Source organism: Blennius ocellaris, assembly GCF_963422515.1.
Source record: "Blennius ocellaris genome assembly, chromosome: 23".
In the NCBI taxonomy this organism is placed as follows: domain Eukaryota; kingdom Metazoa; phylum Chordata; class Actinopteri; order Blenniiformes; family Blenniidae; genus Blennius; species Blennius ocellaris.
This window is the reverse complement of record NC_137672.1, coordinates 9,002,779-9,026,841: the sequence shown is the minus strand read 5'-3', so window position 1 is coordinate 9,026,841 and position 24,063 is coordinate 9,002,779. Positions and strand designations below refer to the sequence as shown.

General features: G+C 42.2%; 4 protein-coding genes across 4 annotated transcripts; 1 reads left to right on the top strand and 3 right to left on the bottom strand.

Moving 5' to 3' along the window:
- Positions 1 to 552: 552 nt before the first annotated feature.
- On the bottom strand, positions 553 to 3,062 carry cldn15a (claudin 15a; the record flags this gene model as incomplete). Its single annotated transcript, XM_080519194.1, has 5 exons — positions 553 to 649; positions 1,619 to 1,726; positions 1,816 to 1,897; positions 2,441 to 2,605; positions 2,846 to 3,062. The coding sequence occupies 5 exons, from the start codon at positions 3,060 to 3,062 to the stop codon at positions 553 to 555; spliced, it is 669 nt and encodes a 222-aa protein (XP_080375320.1).
- Positions 3,063 to 7,562: 4,500 nt separating this feature from the next.
- On the bottom strand, positions 7,563 to 10,591 carry fis1 (fission, mitochondrial 1). The gene is made up of 5 exons (XM_080519195.1): positions 10,523 to 10,591; positions 10,002 to 10,134; positions 9,355 to 9,431; positions 8,612 to 8,717; positions 7,563 to 8,513 (listed from the first exon to the last, which is right to left on the bottom strand). The coding sequence occupies exons 1-5, from the start codon at positions 10,565 to 10,567 to the stop codon at positions 8,410 to 8,412; spliced, it is 465 nt and encodes a 154-aa protein (XP_080375321.1). The 5' UTR covers positions 10,568 to 10,591; the 3' UTR covers positions 7,563 to 8,409.
- A 511-nt stretch (positions 10,592 to 11,102) lies between these two features.
- LOC308147279 (cytidine deaminase) lies at positions 11,103 to 13,378 on the bottom strand (the record flags this gene model as incomplete). The annotated part of the gene is made up of 5 exons (XM_080519385.1): positions 11,103 to 11,216; positions 11,771 to 11,828; positions 11,910 to 12,021; positions 12,859 to 12,975; positions 13,372 to 13,378. 5 exons carry the CDS (start codon positions 13,376 to 13,378, stop codon positions 11,103 to 11,105), a joined length of 408 nt encoding a protein of 135 aa, XP_080375511.1.
- Positions 13,379 to 14,560: 1,182 nt separating this feature from the next.
- Positions 14,561 to 18,711, top strand: tm4sf5 (transmembrane 4 L six family member 5; the record flags this gene model as incomplete). Its single annotated transcript, XM_080518894.1, has 5 exons — positions 14,561 to 14,734; positions 15,713 to 15,793; positions 16,174 to 16,310; positions 17,409 to 17,601; positions 18,694 to 18,711. 5 exons carry the CDS (start codon positions 14,561 to 14,563, stop codon positions 18,709 to 18,711), a joined length of 603 nt encoding a protein of 200 aa, XP_080375020.1.
- Positions 18,712 to 24,063: the final 5,352 nt, after the last annotated feature.

Sequence of the window (24,063 nt, the reverse complement as noted above, 5' to 3'; positions counted from 1 at the left end):
AAAATCCACTATCGTTCATACAAACAAGAACAACAATAAACGTATGTACTGTATTTATTTAAAAAAAGAAGAAGAAGAAGAAGAAGAAGAAAATGTACAGTATCACAATCCTTTTCTTCAGGAATGCAAAGTCAAAAATAAAAATATTTTAATAAGTTCTATAAAAAAAGAAGATTAAAACATCATCAGAACCAACATAAAATTCCTCCACTTTCCACCATAAAAACTGTACAAAACCACCACACTGTGATGCCCGACCATAGAAAATGCTGAAACACAGGACTGGAAATCTTCCAAAATCGAGTGACTGTAAATCGATAACTTGATGTGAAAATCATTGAAAACGTCCAGTATAGTCGAAAGTATATGAAGTGACGACTGCAGTAGATTTGTGCATCTATTGATTTATCCCACAATACACATTGATACCGTGCTCAACGCAGTGCGGTTGTGCAGTTATGTCCATGAGAGGATGAGCTGATGTGCCGTTCCACAGTGTGGAAAGTGTGAAAACACAAATCCGGACAGCGAGAAGGACATCGTCCATTTTGCTCAGACGTAGGCGTTTCGTCCGTAGGTGCTGGCGGCCACGCTCCTGGTGGGTGCAGCTCCCGAATAAACGGTTCCTCTGGCTTGGTAGGCCAAAGGGCTGCAACGCAAAGAGGTGAAACACAAAGTGAGTCAGAAACGGTTCTGTTGAAAAGCGAGTAGAGGTGTAACGTTAACGATGGCTTTCATTCAACCACCGCTGTCAAGGGAGTTATGAGACTCTTAGGCCTGCTGCCCTTTCAAGGTAGTTGCTTTGAGTTTATTTCTAAAATACGGCCCTCAATCTGACATGTAAAGATGTAAAGATGGTGGAGGTCCTGCACTGAAACCACAAAGTCTGACTTTGTGTTTGTACTTGTCACTATTTAAACACATTTTTTTTTAAAAACATCAAATCAGTTTAGATATTGGTCAATTTTCCTGTAAATCGGTTCCTGTCAATAGGGTGTATTTTTGACCCGGAAATCTATATTTGCAGCTTTAAGTCCTTACGTCACCACGAGATGGCGCCAAAATGTGATTTTTTTTTTTTTTTTTTATCCTTCACAGAGTAACTTAAGTAATCCATGTCTGAAGCTTTGTGAAATTCCTCCCAAAAAACAACCTAACAAAGCACTGAAAGAAAAGAAAAGAAAACAAAGATGAGGGAAAATAGTATTGAAGTGAAAGAAATAAACTAGATAATCAGGTCACGTACAGATACATAAGACTCAAACTGAAAAGTAACAAAGTATTTTGCAGTCCGTCACTATTTACTCCTGCACTGCAGTCGAGAAACGACTGATCTGAATGTCACCGGCACACAAATCACTGCTTGGTGAGAAATCCCGGAGCTTCTTTTTGCAGCGAGAGGAGAGTTCCAGGCATGAGGAGCAGATTAACGTGGACTGTGATGAGGCCTAAAGGTCAGAGGTCAGTCGTGAGGCGGCTTCACGGTGCCACAGAGTGACGACACCCCTGGTTTGAAGCTTTTTTTTGTTTAAAAAGCGCATTTTAAGTAAACTGGCGACTTTTAAATATCACTTGTGCCACGTTTTGGTGAACGTCTGTTGGGGGGGCGTGAACTCACTATTTTTCACTGGTGCCCATTTTGCAGGAGCAGGTGAGACAGGCTCCCCCGGCGATGGCGAGCACGGCGGAGCACCAGCCGATGTACAGCCCTTCTCCGATCTCGTACCTGCGGGCAAGAGGGCAAGAGGGTGTTTCAGCCGACGTGTACGTTCAGACACTCGTCCCCCCCCCCTACAGGGCCGGGCGGCGCCTCACCTGATGCCGGGGTGGAAAGGGTCGAAGAAATCCTGCGTGATATTGAAGGCGTACCAGGACACTGCGACCATTGTGCACACGCCTTCGGAGGGGAAGAAGGAGAATTCTTGAATTAGAGTAGAGTAGAGAGCTTCATTCCTCCCCAGGGGGAAACACAAACTTACAACAGCTCAAGGTAAAAAGTGCAGAACTTATCAAATTAAGGAATTCAAATATGTAACATATGTAAATATCTGAACAAGAGCAAAAAAGAGCCCAAAAAATACAATATGTAAAAATAAAAAATAAAAAATAAAACAATCCAGTAAAAAGAAAAATCCTCCAAAATAGAGTGGATTGTCAGGATTGCTATACACACAGTGTAGATCGGTAAAGAGCTGTACTCAGTGCAGGTGTAACGGTACATGTCGGACGAAAGAGGAGAGCGGTTTCTGACACGGGTTGAAATATCAGGAGAAAAAGTTGCACGGGGAACGTCGTAAATCACAGTCCCTTTATCTAGCCGTAGTTACCAGGTCGTGGTCGAGTGGTTTCATAAAAAAAAAAAAAACACACAGCAACCTTAGATCCAAGTGATTTATCCCATTTTAAAAAAACACTTTGTCAGATCATTTGTTTTTATTACCTTGGAGGATGAATAAGATTCCTGCAGTGCCTGCGATCCTCCCTTTGAGAACATAGTTGTCTCCCCCTGCCTTTGAACACTGGACTCCTATGAGGGCCGCCACCAGGCCGAACGTGCCCAGAACGATCGACGTGATCATCAAGGCGCGGGACGCTTGTATGTAACCTGGACGCAGGAGCGCAGACAAACACCTCACATCAACACTTTTATACACGTTGATCTACTTTACAAGAAAGACAAAGGTGATGGTTTTATGAGCCCAGACTAATGACTTAATGCCTGCAGTTGTTTAGTAGAAAGTTCAGACTTGAGCAAAGAGAAAGACGTTAATGTGGCCATTTATTGAAAACAAATAATCTATATTTGTGGGTCAGACTTAGAAAAACGAATACTCGGTCAACGTACCGCTCAGGGCGAGCAGCGATGGGAACTCCCTGCAGTTGTGAACCCCGGTTGAGTCCGTGGCACAAGACATCCACAGGTTCTCATAGATGGTGGAGGTGGTGATGACGTTGCCGTCCACCGTGGAGGTCCGCCAGTAGCGGTTGGGTAGCGTGACGCCGACCATCACCCAGCCGACGAACCCCAAAATCAAAGCCACGACTTCCACGATCGGATCCATGACTGACCCCTTCCTTCGGTCTGGCAGCAGGCAGGAGAAAGAAAGTCCAGGGCTCGAGATTCTATTTGAAGAAGAAAAAAAAAAAAAAAAAGTAAAAATCAATCAAAGTTGTGAGAGAGAGAGAGAGAGCAGCGGATGTTCCTGAGGGAGAGCGAGCGACGTATGAGATGTTTTCAGCGGAACAGATATGTATAATGATTTATATGACCTGCTGTCTCTCCTCCCCCTGACACACACACACACACACACACACACACACACACACACGCACACACACCTCATTAACATTCCCCTTTACCTTAACTCTCCTCAGTGATTGTTTAAAACTTAACCCTGACCTCAACAGTGACCTTTGCCCGAGAACTCTCATCTCGACCCGTAAATACAAATACAAACAATGAACGTGGGGTCCTGACGCAAACACGCACACACACACACACACACACACACCTTTTCATTTGTATTTTACACCCTGAAACTGAGCAGGTGTTTATCAGCTTGCTCCCAGGGTTCAATGTCCACCTCGCTTAATGACTCTGCACGTCCATATTTTTGTTGCTGTTTGTATAAAACGCACCAGAGCAACGATATTGGGTTTTTAGATCAAATTGTATTTTAAAGCAGTGACATTGAAGTTATCAACATCTTTCAACAATGTGTGCAAAGTGAGTCTAGTTTCAAATATTTAACCACTTTTACTGGAAACCTAATAATAGTTTGTGTGTGTGTGTGTGTGTGTGTGTGTGTGTGTGTGTGTGTGTGTGTGTGTGTGTGTGTATGTGTGTGTGTGTGTGTGTGCGCGCGCATGTGTTTGACACATTATCTGACACAATAAAAATGTTCTGATGATAAACTGACAAGGCGATCTGGTTCAGTCTCAAGAAAACAAACATTTTCAACAATGTCCAGTGGTTTTATTCGTGCAGTGAAATATTCAATTGTACGACTTGAAAAACGAGCTGAATAAATTTAAAGTAATCGCACGAGTTTAGTTCCAGTGCCTCTTATTATTATACATTTACAAAGATACATACAATTTATGGTGCAGGCTTTTTTAAGACAGCCACAATATATTTATCTTCAAACCAGTTCCTTTACACAGTGGATCTCTGGTCTCACACTGAGAAGGCAATAAAGCCAGAGTTGATTATTTTTTTTCACCATATGAAAACTGTTTGTCTGTTTTTTTTGTTGCGGCCTGACGATCTCAAGGCCATACGACCCAAGGACACAGAGACTGACAGCCACACCTTAACATTCAAGAACGATACCAACGCCGGGCTGGTTTTTATTTAAAGCCGGAGCCGTCAGCACAAGACAAAGGTCTAAAGTTGCTCAGTTCATCCCGCCGGCAGTTTCTGTGTTTGTCTGTCCTCATTAATAATCCTCCTGATAGCCGCGGGGGTCAAGCACTGGACAAAACCCAGGGCACGTCGGGTTCACCGCACCAATAATGTTGTGATCAATCTCAGCCTGTGCTTCACACAAAGCCGTCGGGAGGATGGAGGGGAGCGGATCTTTAAAGCGGAGAAAGGTCAAGAGAGGAGCTTCACAAAACAGACGCGCACAATAAGTGTGACTCAAGCTGTCGGCAAAGGGAAGGTTTGCTGTCGGGAAATTAAACCAAGGCCCGGGATTGTAAAATGTAATTATTAGTCACCTCAAGGTGAATGTTTATTTTCGCTGTACTGTGGAAATTTTATCCTGAAATCAACATCAGTCTGTTGGAGGAAGATGCTCTTGAGTTTTCTGTGGAAAAAAAATAATATATGGACTTATTACAATAAATACAAGTGAGGCAAACTACAAACAAACAGAAGAAGGGAGAGATACTTTATGTTGCCATGGTGACGGCATTCTTTACTGGACGTGCACACGTTTGGATTTCGGGTGACAATTAATTGGAATCCTAAAAAAAAGTCCATGTGACGGTGATGTTATATGGTAAAATCAGGGCATTCGAACACAAGAGCTGAGGTTTTCCACGGTTTCAGATCTGGAGCAACATATTTGTCGGCCATGATTTCTGCTCTCTCCAATTTTAATTGAACGTACCAGGACATGTCTTAATTTATTAATGGATCAAACACATGTGAATTTTTCCTGTAAAGCTTCTTGTTAGAAAACAGCTAAATTCTGCATTAAAAAACTACTGAAACACTGATCAGGCAGACACTTACATATTGCTAAATAAACACTTTCTTTTTCTTTTTATACCATCTATTCATTGAAACATTCTCGCAAATTCAAACCGCAGTTAAAGTTAAACCCAGTCACCTGCCCTCAGGCCTCCTGCACTTCATCCACACCTAAGCTGCTCTTGAAGATGGATCTTGTCCCTCCAACGCCTCATTTTACGAGCGGGCTGTTTGAAAAGCATGTATTTACAGCCCGTTTGGCTGCAGCACGGGTGAGCTGATACGTCTGCGCCATTAAGAGCAGAATACCACGGTCGATGAGAACAAAACATCCTGTGAGTTTATTGTTCTTGGGCAAAAAGACTCTATAACTTTCAGTTTTTGCAGAAATAAAACTGTACATGGAGAAGCTATGAGGGGGGGAAAGAAAAATACCCCAGCGAGTAGAGCAGTAATATAATAAATAGTTATTAACAAGGTTTATTATTGAGTGTTGAGAATTTGTACTTTTAATATGTGTGTGATAGATTAAATTCTACAGTATATTTTTCAAAATTCTTTCTGCAGTTGCACCTTCCCTTAAAGGATTCCTCCTGCGGTAGCAATGAAGTATATCATAGTTTATTGTATTATTGAATCATATGGAATCGTACTGCATTCTATCAAAATGAGTCATATTGTATCATTTTATAATAGAATTCCACACTGAGTCTCAACGCATCATGCGGGGGTATCTTTATGTACTGTAACATAATGTAATGTGAGGTATTATCTTACATATCATACATGCAGTAACATCATATCACATCTTATTATAAGAGATCAAATCCTAACGCACAGCATGGCTCATCATATTGTGTCACACTGTGTGGACGTACTGTCTCTGTTCTGTACTGTGAAGAACCGTTATCTTGCATCACGTCAGTTTAATCACCATGTATGTTATTACGCCTTTGTAACATTGTGATCTCGCTGTATCGATACCAAAGTGTGTCAAATCACGTGGTATCACTGCGCCGTGCCATCATAACCGTGTTGCATATCTCTTGTGATGTACAGGCAAGGCCGTCACGTGTGAAACACACAACTACTGAATGTAAAAAATAAAAGGCATCAAATAACAAGAGAAAGATTATTATTATTATTATTATCCATGAACTTTACATCAAATGCTCAATTTACAATCTGTGTGTCACCACCTGAGGCGACTGACAATAAAACTCTGTTCTAGATTATACTGTAACCTTAAATGATGGCCTGATGACAGGGTGTTATTTGGCCCACCGTGTTCCCAGTCCATCTCTTTATGGTGATTACACATTAATGTCCCTCCGCTTGAGCTCAATGAACATTGGCCCAATATCTCATCGTCACTGAAGCTGATCAGAGAAACCTTAAATGAATCATTAATACATAGAAGAGTTGGCACGAGGGAATCTGAGGACAACTTAAGCATTTTACGTTTCTATTCTCCTCCTCTGTTTGGGTATTTTTTTTATAAAAAATTTTTTATAATCCGTGGTTGTTAACCTTTCCCCACTCCATTGCCTGCTTCACGCCATTGGAATCGATCGTCTTCACGGCTCTGGGAGTTTCGGTCCCGTCGGGTGAGTTAATGAGTAACATCCCACGAGGTTGATAACGCCACAGCGGGCCGATAGCCTCCATAAGCCTTCCTGTCGTAAAAAAAAAACCCGACGCCGGCAACTTGAATCCCTCCACAGAGGGCAAGGCGTCAGCGAGTGAATTAGGCCACTCACGTTCCCCCCCCCCCCCTTCTTCCTTCGGCCTCATCTTAACGTTCACATGATTACAGACAAAAGCCTGCCTGCCAACTTAATCGTTAATCAGTAACGGTGGTAAGAATAGGTCGACACTGTGGACTTTGCTTAATCAATAAAATATACTTGTGAAAATGGATGATTTAGGTGTGAGCTGCACGTGTATGAATGGAAAGCTGCACTTTTCCAGTTTAAGCTCTTTCACAACATCCGCTTTTCGGCAGAGTGTTGACGTATTGCCTTGAAATCAGTGGGGTTTTTTTTATACTAAAATGTTTTAAATTCAGATAAAGGCTGTAAATAAGAGCTGCTTCCCTGTTGTTGAAGGAGACAAGAAATGATTCGTGCTAAATATAGCAAACGTTATGAAAAGTACTATCAATTTATTAAATGGTGAATTTTGACCTCTGACCTCTGAACAACCTCAAATGGGTTTTCTCAACGTGGAGGATATATATGAGAGCTTGTTTCTAGATGAGTAGTTTAAATTGAAGGGATTTCTATAAAGACAGGATTTAGATTTACTGTATTTATTAAAAAAAAAAACAACAACATTGGTTTATATTTATCAACACAGAAAAGAAATAAGGTTTTTAAGGAGATAATTGTGAGAAAGAGATTTCCAATGTAAAGTAGGACACCGAACCACTGACGGTTCGTTAGTGTGGAAAAAAAAAATCATTTCAGGAAATATGAAACTTGTTAATGTGTAACTTCAGAACTAATTAGATACGACTCATTATCAGTTGGGTGTTGCACCAAACTATTTCTTCACCCAGATTTCAAAACACAGCTTGATAATAATGTCATTCCAATCCCATTGAACGTTATTTGTTTTATTTTATTTAACAAGAAAATTAAAGAACAGGTCAAGTAAAGCAGAGGTGAATATCGGCGATGCATCAAAATGTTAAAGTTTCAATACCACTCCTCCAAGTTGTATTTAAAACAGATTTTAGGGGACCTGAGCTCGGAAAAAAATGAAAGAAAACACCTCCTCATTCTTACAAACACCTGCAAGTTTGACTCCTTTGACAATTCCAAGAACGGCGACACACAAACAGAACCACGACTTCCAGAAAGACACTTTGGACAAAATATAAATATGAATGAAAGTCAAGCAAAAAGTGTCAGCAGGTGGGAGTAAATCTGGTCCGCACCTCGTCTGCTCTGGTTAACTGAGGGAGCGGCGAGAAGACGTCGTGTGACGTCTGAATTAGAGAGCAGAATAATCAACAAAGCTGCTCAACCCTGTTAAAGTACAGAAGACGTGTTATTCACTGGCGCCGTTTCAAGCTGGAGTTGCGTTAAATGTTCAGCTGTAAACCGTCAATCACACATCCTTCAAACGTGCGTGAGAGAAAACAAAAAAAAACAAAAAATAAGCCTTTACTAGTCTTTTTTAATGCAGCAAAAATCCCTTCCAGGTTAGGATTTGGCTGCTCCCTTTGACACGGCCAGGCCGATGAGGCCCGCCAGGCCCGCCACTCCCAGGCCGATCCCCCCGACGATGGCCATGCCCACCAAGCCATCTGCACAACGGAGAGGTCAGGGACAGAGGATTACATCACTGGGACGACGACGGGGGGGGAAAAAAGACTCGCCTCGCTCCACCGTTCTTCATCCTCACCTTTCTTCAGAGCCTTGTCGATGAGCGCGTGCAGCTCCAGGGCCTGCTTGTTCGTTGGCTCGTTCTTTAGGAGAGTACGGATGTACTTCAGCGCTTTCTCATATTCCTGGTGGAGAGGGGGGAAAGAAGAAAAGCTGTATTTTTGTACTTTGAGAGAGAGAGACCAATCAGCACAGATTGTATTGAATGAAGTGTGTTTTAATGAGATAAGATGTAAAGAAGGAGATCATCTTGACCTCCAGACATGGAAAAAAAAAAAAAAAAACTGATTAGATTGCCGAGGACAGAGGGCACGTGACTACACCAGAACACACTCTGAAAGAGTCTTATTAAAAAATTTAATAAATGAGATTTTGGGACAACATCTCAAAGAGTCGGCAATAGTTTTAAAATGAACCAATCAGACAGCTCTGAGTTTGAATATCTACCGATCAATAATAATACATCCCAGTAGGGGGTGTGTGAAGTGAGAGGTTTAAAAAAAATAAAAAATAAAAAGCTTTCTGCTTTTTCAGACTTTGTCCTTTGTTATCTGAAGAATAAAAGTAGTGTGACACGCACACGCACACACACACACACACACACACGCACACGCACACACACACACGAGTTCCTGTTTGCCTTTCTCTCATTGTTTCACTGCTAGAAACCCGGACGTGGTTCGTCACAATAAAAGAAAAAAGAAAGTTATGAGAGACGAGAGAACATTTAATAATAATAATGGGGAAAAAAATGTCACTCACTTTCAGTCTGTAGTTGGCCACTGCAAGGTAGAACAAATAGTCCCGGGAGTCGTCTTTTGATGCTTTTTGAACAAGTTCTGCAAAGGGAAACGTTTTCATCAGCTTTTTATCTTTTTTTTAAACAACAGCCGAAGATAGAATAAACAAGAGTGAAACAACTTGCAGATTTTTGCTAAATTGTTTATACATGTTTATACATCTGTTCTTGAAATCAAGGCTAAAGTGATCACTGTTTCCATGAAACCTGGTGGTTCATCACTCTTTTTCATATTCGGTTATCTAAACAAACTAAACAAACAAACAAACGTTTGGGGAATAATGATGTTTAAAGTTACTTTAGGGGAATATGCATATTATTTAGCATCAGCAGTTATTTCACATGAACGAATATCTGCAAATAATTGAAGTTACTATTTGGGTTGAACATATATGCTTTGATTTTAGTATCATACACTTAATTTAGTTGTTTTTGTACAGTTTCGTAACTGTGGGTTCACAAGTCAATAGACAAGAGATACAAAACGGCCTGAAGCTCATGGTTTATAGAGGAAACTGGGGGATCTGGACAAAATCCATGCATGCCTCTGCCACTCGATTCTGAGTGTAATTACACAACAGAGGCGTTACAACAAGTTGTATTCACTCACCCTCCAGAAGCACAATCCCCTTCTTGATGTCCCCAGAGAATTTACTCCTGATCAGACACCAGGCATATTCGAACTTGGTGTCTTTGGAGACATCTCCCTTGGCCTGCTCACTCTTGTATTTCTTCTCAAATTTCTGCCACAAAAAAAAAAACAACAACGTTTGAAAATCACTGAAATAAGTTCCATCGACACACAAGAGACTGCTAACAACAGTGTGCAATCCGACGTGTCTCGATGCCTTGTGTAGTTTATCTGGTTCAAACAGGGAGCTGAACAGATGTTAAAAGGCTCCAATGTGAGTCGCATGTGGTCAATTAGTTGAAAATTGCGAACAACGCAACAATCGATAACATCATCCTTTAGCATTTAGCTGACGACACGAGCGGACGCGTCGCTTTTTCACCTTCCGCTCAGCTTTTAGCGACAAAGTGCTCGAAGTACACATTCACGAGTGTTTCAACCCTTAACACGTCTATTTTAAAGACTAAAAGAAGTCCAGTAAGAGGGAAAAATCAACTTACTAGAAGGTCTTCGGGAGCGACCACATCACTCAGAACAGCCTCCATGTTTCCGGAAACGGACTTTGGACACGCCCACTCGATCACATGACGTGACGTCATACCTGAAATTTTCTGCAAACTTTATTGACACAACCGACACAACACCTTATGAGGAGATGAGATATTGAGCAAGGAGGGAGTTTTGTTCAGACGAAGAATCATTTGAAAAATGCTGAAGAGGATCGAGACGGAGTGTTTGGAGCTTCTTCTGCTTTTTAAAAGTAAAAAGAGACCACATTTAAGATACATTATCAAGCCCATGGCTTGTGTTTTTCTTTTTCTTTTTTCAAACCTACCTATCAAAACATGAAGCGACATGAAACAAAGAGGAAATTCAGAACCTTCATCACAAATTTTGCACAATTTAATAAAGACTTTCATCTGCAAATAAACCACCTGCCATGAGGAAAATCCCAGCGATGGGAAATGAGACAATTATTTGTATAGACGTTTTATTGTTTTATGACAAATCAAGTCAACAAACAAATCAACAGAAATAGTGGATTTTTCATGCTTGGTTGCTGGTGCTGCAGAACCTTCATCAGTTATTTCCCAGGTGTGCTGGGGAAAAGGCGAAAGGCAAGAGTTCACTGAGACTGGTTTCCTTGTAGGAGCCATCTGGTTTAGTTAAAAATACAGTCCAGTCCGTTCCAAACTGTCAGGAAAGGCAGATAAAGATAGTTATGCAAAAACCGTAAAATGGGGAGAGAGTGGGTCAGACACATAACATATAACATTTTAATTATGACTGCTTGTGTTACTTCATTTAAACTGTTGTCAGCTCAGTCCTATTTTGATGGATTGACATGAATCTTTTTCTTTACTTTGAATGATTTAAGTTCTTAAGTTAAAAAAAGTGTACAAAATATGCCATTATTCAGTACTCTCAAGTGTAGACACACAGAATGTTCAGCTAAATCTTCCTTCAATGTTTGTTTTCTTATTTAAGAACTGCTCCATTTTGCAGGGGCCTACATCCTTTAATTTATTTTATGTACATTGTGTTTGAACGAGTGAGTAAAACACAGAAGTTCCCACTGCATCAGTGATTAATTGTAAAGTGACCTGGTGGATTTTAAACATATTTTAAACTTTAATTCCTCCTTACGGCACAATTTAACATCTTAAATACTGTTTCAAAACTATTCTAAGTTAGATTTCAATCCATAGCTATTGTTTGTATTGTGAGACATGAGGGGAACGCTTCACCTCCATAAGAACCTGTCGACATGCTCCACATGGTCCAACAAAGCGGTCTTTGATATCACTACACAAAGGAGGGGAAAGGATGAATACATATCAGTAGTATATTGCACTGCTGGTGTCAAGTTCACACCGACTGTCCCACCATGTCACAGCAATGGCAGTAAACTGTCGGTGTCCTTCCACGACGGCCCGCTGGATAGCTGTTCGCTCTGCACACACTGTCAGGCCATAGGAAGCGTTTTCCACATTACAGCCTGGAGACACACAAACACAGCAACATGAGGAGGATAACAAGAAACAGGCAAGGGGGAAAAAAACACTGAAGATGAGTTAGAAGAGTTGGATTTATTCTATTTTTTATATACAGTATATATATATCTTAAACGACCTCTCTGTAAAAACGTGATCCAAAATTTAGTCAGATGCAAGATATGATAAAAAACGAGATAAGGAACTTTATTGGTATATTACAGGAGCGAGAGGACAAACTGACATCACATCACGCATGACAAACAATATAATTTACTGTGTGCACTGTCCAAGCATCAGTGAGAAGCACAGGTTTCACAAGCATTGACATTAAACCTCAGGGAGGGGGAGGTGGCGGAGCCGAGGCACATTAATGAGTAATGTGCACACCAAAGTATTCAGCAAAACCTGGATCCCTTAAAATTGTAAATTGACATATTCCTAGGTGAATCATTAATAATGGGTATGTTTAATGTTTTGTAGGCACAATTACTTTCACTCTTAATGATTAACAGTGCAATGCTTTTTAATTTATTTTTTCCCCCCATCCGGCACAGTGAGTAGCTGATAAATTAGTGGCAAAAATAATGCAGTGATACAAAGACTATTACTTTCTGGTGGAGAATCAGATCAATCAATCAATCAATACTTTTATAGATAGCTAGATAGATAGATAGATAGATAGATAGATAGATAGATAGATAGATAGATAGATAGATAGATAGATAGATAGATAGATAGATAGATAGATAGATAGATAGATAGATAGATAGTTAAATCATTCACGAATGAAAAACAATCAGACTTCATTCGTCCACGTTGGACACGCTGGTTATCATCACCTGTGATTATGGCGCCCCCTGCCGTCAGGATGGCAGCACCGACGGGGAAGCGGCTGTACGGACAGTAGGCCATGTCCCGGGCCTGCAGGCACTTTGCAACGAGCTCTTTCACTTTATCTGCACGAAACAAATATGATATAATATTGATAATATCATATCATATTTTTACATCATTATATAATGAAACTGGATGTCTTCTAAATATTGGGGTATAGATGAATATGTGCAGTCACATTAAATGTTCAGTTGTCGTTCTTTGTCCAGTAGATTAATGTATGTAAGCTACATGTTCCTTCCCGGAGGCCTGGCTGTTCTGACCACATGTATATTAGTCCTTTATGCCACAGGACTCCCCCCCCCCCCCCCCCCCCCCCCCCCCCCCCCCCCCCCTATTTTACACAGTGCTGAATAACATACCGAGACAGGATAGGCAGAATTAGGTGCATTTAGGTTTAAATCAATCCAGAAATAGAAGCAGTTGTGAATGAATGTGGCACAGAGGGCCGGACTCACCGGTCATGGCAGACGAAGACTGACTGCAGGTCTTGTTGGCGGTGGTCTCTGCTGGGCTCTGTCACCTTTGGCCACTTTGTTTGCTGACCAGAGACATTGTTTACCCATTGGCTGGAGGATCAGCGGCAGCAGCCAGTTTGGGACAGACGTGTCCACATGGGACGTCCTCAGAGTCAAAACCCAGTAACCTAGATGGATGGATAGATAGATAGATAGATAGATAGATAGATAGATAGATAGATAGATAGATAGATAGATAGATAGATAGATAGATAGATAGATAGATAGATAGATAGATTGATTCAGTTTTGAAATCCATTCCTACTCATTTATTTCCTCCCTGAATGTTACATTTGGTTTGAATAATGCTCATTAAATTCAGTTTTTATAATAGATTATCGGGAGAAAGAAGATTTGTTCCATATACGTATGACGTGTGCTTGAACACTGGACCTCCTGGGATACTTTCACTGCAGAGGCCTGGAAACACACTGAACACAAACACATTGACGGAGGGCGGAGAGTTCAGGAGTTTCACCTGACGTCACCTGGACCACAAACAGAGAGAATCCTCATCATTTCCCCCCCAGAACAGCTTCAACTCTCAAGCAACACCTCGAATTCAAACACACTTCATACAAACCTTCCACTCAAGATGTAACAAACACTGACGATACATTCCACTCTGATTGAGCTTCTAAAGCAAATGCTGGTGTTTGAAATCTTCCCTCACATCGGTGACGAGTTGCAAATGTACACCTCTGACTGTAAAAGCGTCTTTGTTTCCTCCAACAGGCCAAGCCCTTTCAATATTAAGCCATAAATAGAGCCAGCATCACCAGCATCGGGAATCAAAGGTCACCAGGCAGCCTCACTAAATACACATCCACTGATAACGTGTCGTTGTTATTCGTCAAACTTTAACTCCACGGGTCAGGAATGAGAAATGCCCGCCTCCGGTGTTTCCATCTTCACTAATATTTCTACGAAGGCCGGAAGTCCTCTGGTTCTCCCTCCTCCTCCTCCTCCTCCCGGCTCCAGGTCGTGTTTGACTTTCGCCGCTGTCACTCGTGATCTCCTCTCCCGTCCGTTCACCTCCCTCTGATCCTCGGGTTCACACTTCCTCCCCCCTTCCTCCCTCCACTGGACTCCCCCTCTCGGTTCGACAAGGAGGAAAAGGTCTGGGACGATGTGCTGCACGGGGAAATGCGCCCGCCTGGTGGGCCTGATCCTGCTGCCGACGGCGTTCGTCTGCATGATCACCAACCTGCTGCTGTTCTTCCCCAACGGGGAGCAGCTGGAGAACGGTCAGATCTCCCTGCAGGTCTGGCTCATGGGGGGGCTCATCGGCGGGGGCCTGTTCGTGAGTACTCTCGACCACACCCCAGTACTTTGTTCATACTAAACTGTGCGTCTCGCGTCACTCTTAAGGTTTGATGACACTTTACTGCTATTTTTTAACGGACATCCGCATTTCTTTTGTCCTTATTAATGGTGATTAATTTAATCTCAGCTATGAGCAACAGTTAAACTATGAATCCTGTTGTAATTATGAACAATAAATGCATAAAAATATCCCAGGATCAAATATTGAAAAATGTAATTTAAGTTTTTTTTCCTACTATGATATGATCAAAATGGTATATAAAAAAAAAAAGAAGTAAAATGACAGTTTCTTCTTCCAAATGACGTAATAATACTGATATATTAGTTGATTTTTTTTTTTTTTTCTTTGCTCAAAAGACTTTCTTACAATAAAACTTTAGGGTCAAGTTAGGAAATATACAGTACAATCCGATTAAAAATACACATTATTCAAATGATAATTTAGTATTTCTACATTTTGGGTGTCTTTTACCACATACTTTCACTTAAATGACATTTAATATGTCAATAATGTAAACGTGGTTTATGTACTGCTGCCAGGACACGCTTGTAAAAGAAATTATTCATGTCAATGCGGCTCTCCTGAGTAAATAAAGGCTAAATAAAAGAAAACAACAATAATGAATGCTACAGTGACTTGAACAATAATGACTGAAGGATACGATCCCTGTACGCCATGTCCTCGCCAAGCACGAAACGCAAAGGCAATCAGATGTTGTGACTATTTTATGAAGGTAATATCTATCTGATGCATCAAGGCAACCTTTGTATGTGAAGAGATGAGTTAGATAAGAGAGAACACACACGTACACAAAACAGGAAGTGTCCGCAGACACGGGTGCAGGTTCATGTTCATGTTCATGTACAAACAGTTCCATTTTTAATAAACAATTGTGACATTAATTTGCTCTCTAATGATCTCTGATGACCGGGCTGGTGTGTCGCATGTTTTCAGATGCTGTGTCCGAGCTGCTCAGCCATCAGGGCCGGGGGCAAAGGTTGCTGCGGGAATGGTTGCTGTGGCAACCGCTGTCGAGTGAGTCCAGTCGTTTTTGAGGGATTTACGTATCGTCATTGTAATTCACTAATAACTAACGTGTTGATGGAGATTTAAAAAAAAAGAAAATAGAAAAAAGAGAGGACATTTTGTACATATTCTTAAAAAAAAAAAGCGTATGTACGAATCATCATCTGGACGTGTGATTCCAACCATTTCAAGGCACGTTTCGTGATATAATTCAACAATTTGTCAGACAGGGTTTGACCTCTCCACCTCCTGCAACGCAATCGGTTCCATTCCTGTCATAAATCGATAGGGGCAATAATGTGTTGGTTCATGGGAATGCAAGTTCTGTCAGACTAATGACGAGTCAGCAAGATCTGAACTCGTCGTTTCTCCATCCGTCCCTCCCTCAGATGCTGAACTCCGTCTTCTCCTCGGCTTTCGGTCTGGTTGGAGCCGTTTACAGCACCAGTGTGGCGGCGGCTGGTCTGGCCATAGGGCCCATCTGTAAACTCGCCAATGACAAGTGGGAATACCCATTCGAAAATCTGTGAGTTTTTTTTTTTTTTTTAAAGCACGTCTCTTTGAAACACATTTCCACATGTGAAACATTTAATTCATCACTTACAGTTCCTTCTTGTTCTATTGCCATTAGTTATGTTTACCTGCTTTGTCTTTCTTGCTTTATTTTTGTTTTTTTTCTATCTACATGTAATTCTCTTCCAAACCAGTAGGTGGCAAACTAAACCAACATATCATGCCCAGATTTAGGTCAGTAAAAACTTCAAATTTAGTTTTGCTATTGCTTCAAAATCTCACTTATGAGATATAATGTAGGACGGATAATGTGATAATATGATAATGAGGCGCTTCACACAGTTTGAAATAATGTCCTGATTGACCAGGTGATGCGCTTAAGATAAGTGAATATGAACATGTTGATGATATTAAATGGAAAAATAGAGGTGCTTTATTGTTACATCTGTCAAACTGGCTCATTGTTTAATCACAGTGTTTGTTATTGCATTTTGTATTTTTACTAGATTAAAGAATGTGACTATTTTTGCCACTGCTCCAAGGGAGGGGCCATAGTTCCCGTTCACAATGCACGGTGGGACAGTGATAGTCCAGTTGAGCTTTTACTTCCTCAAACGAACCTCAGTTTCCCCTTTTTTTTTGTTTTTATAGCTCCTGTCCTGTATATATCTGTCATCAGCCCTTGTGAACTTAGTAATGCAATAGCAAATTAATCAGATGACAGGAGAGACTATATCTAATATTTAAAAAAAAGGAAGTGATTAAAAAATCAATAATTTGTTGTTTCTGCTTGGATCACCCATAATAGTCAGATTGTGCCTGATGCTGTTGAGTTTCTGGTTATATTTCATGAGTTGATGAATGGAAAGCAAAACATTTAAAAAAAAAAAAAGCTTTTTGCATGGATTAACAAACCAGCTGTAACATGATTAGTGGGATTTCGAGCTGCTATTAGGTGGATTTTGACACCTTCAAATGTCCTTCATTGTCAAAAATTCTCCTTTTAATTTAAGTTTTTAATCCCCCCCCCCCCCCCCCTTCATGGACACATTTGACTTTTTGCCTGCCGTGTCCAGTGCCTGACCTCTCCAGCGGTTTAAATCCACCACAGGGAAGGCGGCAGCTACGTGACGAACCAGACGCTGTGGTCGTCCTGCGTGTTCCCGGACAACGCCGTGCTGTGGCACATCGTCTGCTTCTTCATCCTGCTGTCCATCGGCCTGCTGCAGCTGGTGCTCTGCGGCATCCAGGTGATCAACGGCTGCCTGGGCTGCATCTGCGGCGACTGCCGGGAGCGCAAAGAGGTAAACGGAAAAAACACTTGCATTAAGAAGGAAAGTGATAAAGAACGCATTAAAAAATAAATAATAATAAATCAAGAAATGGAGCTCATTTGGAATGACCCCCATCGTGACCTCGGCACGCTGCGACGTCACAGAGGTCACAAAGAGGTGGAGGCGAGGAAATGGTAAACAGCCTTCCAGCGCACTGGGCTTGTTTATCTGCCGAAAGCGAGCCGGCTGTTCACAGTGACTCAGTGTTTGCCTTCGCAGCGCCGTCGCTGTTTCGTCACGCGGTTATTTCAGCTGTTTTGATTGCAATTTGTGATTTCGAGCAGGTTTGCCTTTTAAGGTAAACAAGGGAGGGGAGGCCGTTTTTATATGGGCGTCAGGAGAACATGGAAGAAGGCTGGCTGTGAACTCCAGGCTATTTTTATATTTCATGAGATTTGTTTTTATGTGGCTCCGCTGTTTGACTTTGACATTGTATATTAATATTGACATATCTTTAATTACAACTTTGCCGTCCCGTGACAATTTTACAGAGAAAACAACAAAACATTGTCAAACAAACAACCGAGAGCAGATGAATCCACTTGATAGAGACAGGAAGTGCCGAACCTCCACTACCTGTTCCAGAGATGAAAAGTGAACGAGAAGATGGATGAATGGATAGAAATGAGAAGAAATGAAGACGAAAGAGACGAAGGCCAGGATTTTCATACTAGAGATTGCAGCTAAAATCATTTTAATTAATAATATTTTCCAATTCAGTTATAAAAAAAAATTGCAATTATTATGGATATTGTGCAAAAATGTAATAAAGGCAAATAGCAACATAGAAACAGGTTGAAAGTTCATCTTGGATTGAGTGTGTTAGTGGAAATAAGTTACATGCAGTGGTGCCTGTTCACGAGTAAAAAAAAAAAAAAAAAAACATCCTCACCTAATCTGCTGCAGCGGTAACTTTTCCAGAGTGTATGTCACACAGGCCCCAGTGTACATTATGGACACATTAACATGATGTTTGCATTTATTAACAGCTTCGTCAGTCATCCGAGACGCCGTTTCCTTTACGTGTGCACAAATAAATCTTTAACTTTTGTCCTGCTGCAGGATGAAAGTGGACTGTGAGACACAAGAAGATGATCCTGCTGGAACCAGCCGTCACCGGGAGGCCTTCAGCTTTTCTCTCTCTCTCTCTTTAAAATCTCTCTCTTAAACACATTTTCAAAACCCATGAGAGACGGATTACTCCATTATTCTGTGAAGATTTGTGTTCTTGTCCATGTTTGTGTAATGTCTGATGTTTGAAGAAGAAATGCAGAAAAATGAAAAAAACAAACATTTCATCTGTGTTGCCTGGAAGGTTTTTGCTGATGTGTACGCCGTATTTGAGACTAATGTGTAAAGTAGCAGATTGTGAATTAAAAAAGATACATGAAACTTACTTAAGACAAAAAAAAGAGACTTCGATTATACATTCCTGCATTTTGTTCATAATCTTGATTTGCATCAAATATATGACTTGAGGCTTTAAAGAGACAGAATATATCACAAATGGACACTTCCTGTCCTGTGTTTCTTTGAAATTCGCCACAATTGCATCTCCACACACTCATACCAAACTTTTCCTGATCGTATCACTTTATTCTGCATCTCGGGAGACCGGTGCTTCTGTTTTGTTTGGGCTTTTTTTTTTTTTTTTTTCCACCACCGAACTCTGCAGTGAGCATTTATCACTGTAATGAGGGGGTTTTAGCACCGCAACCCTTCCATGAAAGCCCTCTCTGTAATTGTTGATGACTATTCTTGTTGACACAGCTTGATCACATCCTCAGTCACCTGAGAGCGAGCGGATCTCCGTGTCCCGGCAATGATTCATCTTTTCAAGCCATCTTCTCGTCTGATGTGTTTTAGAGGTTCAGTATAAAACCGAGTTCCGCGTCGACACTTGGAATGTTTATCTGTTCATTGGTTATTTTGTCAATAAACACATTAACTGTGCTATTCCTTAACTTTGATTACAAAACAGAACTCTGCACAGTCACTTTTATTTCTCCTCCAGTCAGACAGCCAGCTCTAACAGGATTGCTGGGAGTCGAGACAGGGTCAAAGGTCACTGCGCCCCCTGTGGCCACACGAGAACGCAGCAGCAGCTGCAGCAGCGGCGCCCGGCCTGTGGCAGCAGCGTTTGTGAGTGTAGGTGCAGGTTAATCTCATAATCTTTTGTTGCCATGGAGCCGCTTCGTGGTAATTGTTACCTAACCTTTAAGTTAAAAGCCTGTTGTGGATCTGCTTCCTGGTAAATATAGACACATTACCTTGAAAGCGGCCAAACAACCCCAAAGCTGCAGCTCAAAGCTGAAACCGAGGCTCATGGGACAGGACAGATAAATTCATTTCAACTCGCTTCGCTGGCCTCGTTCCCTCATTGTCGGAGACGTCGTCTTACTGTCCAATCAGAATAAGACACAAGAGCCGGACAGTCCTGATAAATGATCTATCTTCTGAAGTCATGTGAATATAACTTCCAAAGCCATAGTCACCTACTTCCAGGACAAAAGGAAAAGATTTGTTGTGGTGTCCTGTGCAGTGACCATTAAAGTGACTTTATTATGTGGTGTTGGGCGGCTCTCTTACGTAACGCACGGCACAAAGCTTGGAATAAAAAATAGTGGGACAAAGAGAGGAAAACTGGGCCTGGGGCCCACTCTCAGCCACTTCTCATGCAAATCGTAGTCACACTGAGAGAATCCAAAGAGGCAAATACATTCAGTCGTGAACAAGCGCCGGTGCGTGTTGTAGCATGCGCTAAAGGAGATCTCAAAGGTAGAAGGCTGAGAAAGAATGATAAGACAGTTGCTTGAAGGGTAAAAACAATGTATTTTAATCAAGTTGTGTTCCTTCAGGCTGGAGTAATTACTGCAAAAATTCCCAAAATGTGCCCCACCGCTTTTTTTTTTTAATTAAACCACTTGAATAACAAACAGTGAAATAACTCAGAGTAAGCTTATATGAACTGGAGTAGGAAAAAAAAACCAGCGCAGCATTACGATGCAAATGACTCGCGACGGTTTTTTACAGGTTTTCAATTCCCCTGCAGCTCCTTTCTCTCACGTCTGTTATATCTGCATCTCGGGATTATATCGCCGCAGCTCATCGCACGACAAGCAGCCTCGTCTAAAACTGAACAGTCACTCTTGTTACCCGGTGGACAAACAGAAATCTCAAGGGACACGTGGCTGATGGCTCAGCAGTGTCCACCACCCAGTTATTAAGTCCACCGCTCTCATGGGTGACCCAAGCAGAAGCCACAGAGAAGACAGTCAGCGGTTCTCGTCAGCAGGTCCACAGCCGGCCGATTCCCTCATTGTCCACGCCTTTATCGTGCATCTATGCTTAAATGATACGTGAAGCCTGAGTAAATAATATATGTTATTGGGTTTCTTTACGTTTACTGCAAAGAACTTCGGCGAGCGCCACAGACGGGGCTTGTTCCACCTGTGCGGTGTCGTTATTCTACCAGGAGACGTGAGGTTTTACACACTTCACCAGCAAGACATGCTGTCATTTCTTCCCAGGTCGACGTCTATTACTGCTGAACAGCAGCCGACGAAGTGACGAGAGGAAATTTAAAATCGTCACATTTGTCAAGAGAGACGGCCGCGGTTCGTTACGTACTTCGGCTTTAGTCCGGCTGGAGTGGAATTCATTGGGGGGGGGGGGGGGGGGGGGGGGGGGCAGGTTCAAACTCCGGCGTTGGACCAGAATGTGGCCGCACTGTTGGCTGACTGAACGGAGGGGGGGGGGAGTCGAGGAGGCCCCCCGGGCTGTTTTGGAGTTGTGTTGTGTAATAATCCCCTGACAGCATTGAGTGTGTGACATAAATACAGGACGTGGAACAGAAACATGAGATAAGAGCCCGGGGGGGAGGAGCATGGCTGCGATCAGCCCGACAAACTGAGCTGAAACACATTGAAAAGAGGACTGGACTGGTTTGATCCTGCGACGCCTCGGCGGTGTCCTGTTTATACTGCATTTTAATTGGTGTCGACTGTGAACGTCTCTGGTTTTGACACTGCGCAGGCTGGAGAGACTTCATATGTCAAACGTGTTCAAGCTCGGCCCTCCAGGGAGTTAACAGGCAGCGTGGGTCAAACATTAAGATCCCGTGATCTTTGGCGTCACCTTTATGCAACTATTACAGCTGAATTATTGGACAACTTCTGTCCGGTGTACGTTCACACAATGAGTGGTGATGCGGTGCCTCTGGGTCGGCCGGGGCTGTGAATGATTACGTGTGTGTGTCTGTATCTCTGTGTTTTCGTCGCAATCTCTCCGCCGCGCTTTTCCCAAGTTTAAGCTCTAAGGGATCACTTCCAGCTCTTCACCAACGCCGACCAGTTGAACTACAACACGAAACTGCAACCTCTCGTCATGTTCGCTGCATTTATTTCGGGACCAGTGGCCCAGTAAACCCTTGAGGGGTTTAATTACATTGAACACAATGTTATGACGCTGCCAGTTTCCACATTGTCTCCCCGCCGACGGCGTCTGATATCTCAAAGCCACTCCACGCCGGCGGGAAAGTGGGAGTGGTGTCAGGGCCCTGATATCTGAACCTCGTGGTCGGACTCCACGGGAAGCATTGCCGATTGCCGGGGGGGGGGGGGGGGACACTTGTCACCTTACAAGGAGAGGAATGAGTGTGTGAATGCACGGAGGTGACAGCACAGAAGAGATCGCTTCAACTCTCAGCTGAAGACGTGACAGGAACTACTATTCGGCGTCAGAAAAGAACTTAAAAAAAAACCAAGAGAAAGGAAAATCCCTTTTTTTTTCGGCAGGGATTGATTGAAAACTACTGGTCTGGACCGAGTCCAGGGCGCCGCTGTTAATCATCCACGCAGAGCAAATTTAGAATCGGCGACAAACGTCACGCCGAGGCTCGTCTGTCCTTCACCCACATTCGCAGGTGTAAATCTGTTGAGCGTGTGCATGTACCGGGTCACTGCTGGACAGATGACAGGTTTTGGAGGCGCCGCAGTGGAAAACCTCTCAGTCATCAGCCGTGATGGACTGTTAAAGAGCAGCCTCCGTGCATGAATAATAACGGCACCGTGCTTTGACTGCAACTCTTGTAATCAGTTATACTTGCAGCTCTGCAGGCAGGATGATAAGTATTTATGTCAGAATTATGCATTGTAGTGAGAACGGAAAAGCTGGAAATTAACCTTTATGAAATACAACACCAAAAGAAGACAGTAAAAAATGGTGTTGATGTCTTAAGTTAACATAAAGTTGTTGCACATAATCTAATCAAAAAGACTTTTCAGCCGCAGTTTGTTATTTTGTCTCCACGGTTACCTTTGATATCTCAGGTAGAATCCCACTGTCAGTTTAAATGGCTAAAACAACAAATCAGTGTTTTGCACCTCAGCTAATTATAAATTGTCAAATATTCTGTGGTGCCTTGTTTCCAAACAATAAGATTCCTAGATTAGTCTCGCTATTATTCCCAATAGAGATTTTCTCAACAATACAAATGACTTTGCTGAAAACCTGAATCTAATGACACATTTGAATGTTCAGGATGTGAACCTAAAACCATCCATAGAGGTGTTTGCGTATTAGATTGAAGGAGATCTTAAAGATGATAACCAGTAAATATTCATCTACACGTGTTTTCCTTGTGCAAACAGTCGGTGGCAGTTCAGACGTCAGGAGCGGCTTCATAAAACCAGCCCGCTGAGTGTTTCCCGGGTGATTTTCTAACCGGCAGCCTGGCTCTGGCTCACTCTGTGAACTCATCTGGGTAAATTTCCACCAGACTAAATCCCTGCAACAAGGGAGCTGCCCTCAATAAGCCTTAAACACCAGGCCAGAAAGCAACCAAACAGCAATAAAAAAAAAGAAAAAAAAGAGGCAAGTTCTCCCTCAGTCCGAGGCGTCAGGTTTGATTCACCTTGTTATCAGCGTCCAGCCTTGATGTAATCTGCTGGAGGACTTTCATTTTAAAGTGCTTCGTGTCTGCATGTCCTGTTCTGTTGTACAGCCGCTGCAGGACCAGACCAGCAGGGTGACAAAACATTCCAGGTCACACTTTTATTCCTTGAAGGCGTCACCTACTTTTTAGAGGAGGGCGGCAGCTCCGCACTAATGCGGCGCCGCAGCCCACAACTGTTCTGCAGCCCAGTGCTGTTCTTCAAACCGCTTTACACATTTCAATGGGCTTGTTGTTTGATCCCCGAAAATAAACTTAAGAGGAATTTACCCACGTATTAAATGTGTACCTCGTGCACCTTTCCTTCGTGAACACAAGTTTGGAAAGAGCACTGAACATTTGTATTTCTGTTATTTCGCTGAAACTATATTTGATCATAAAGCAAAAACATTGTTTTGCCACAAAAAATGTGCAAAAACACTCATGGCTGTATCTGTTGTCAATAGAAAGCACTTAATTCAGTTTACTTGTATTGAATA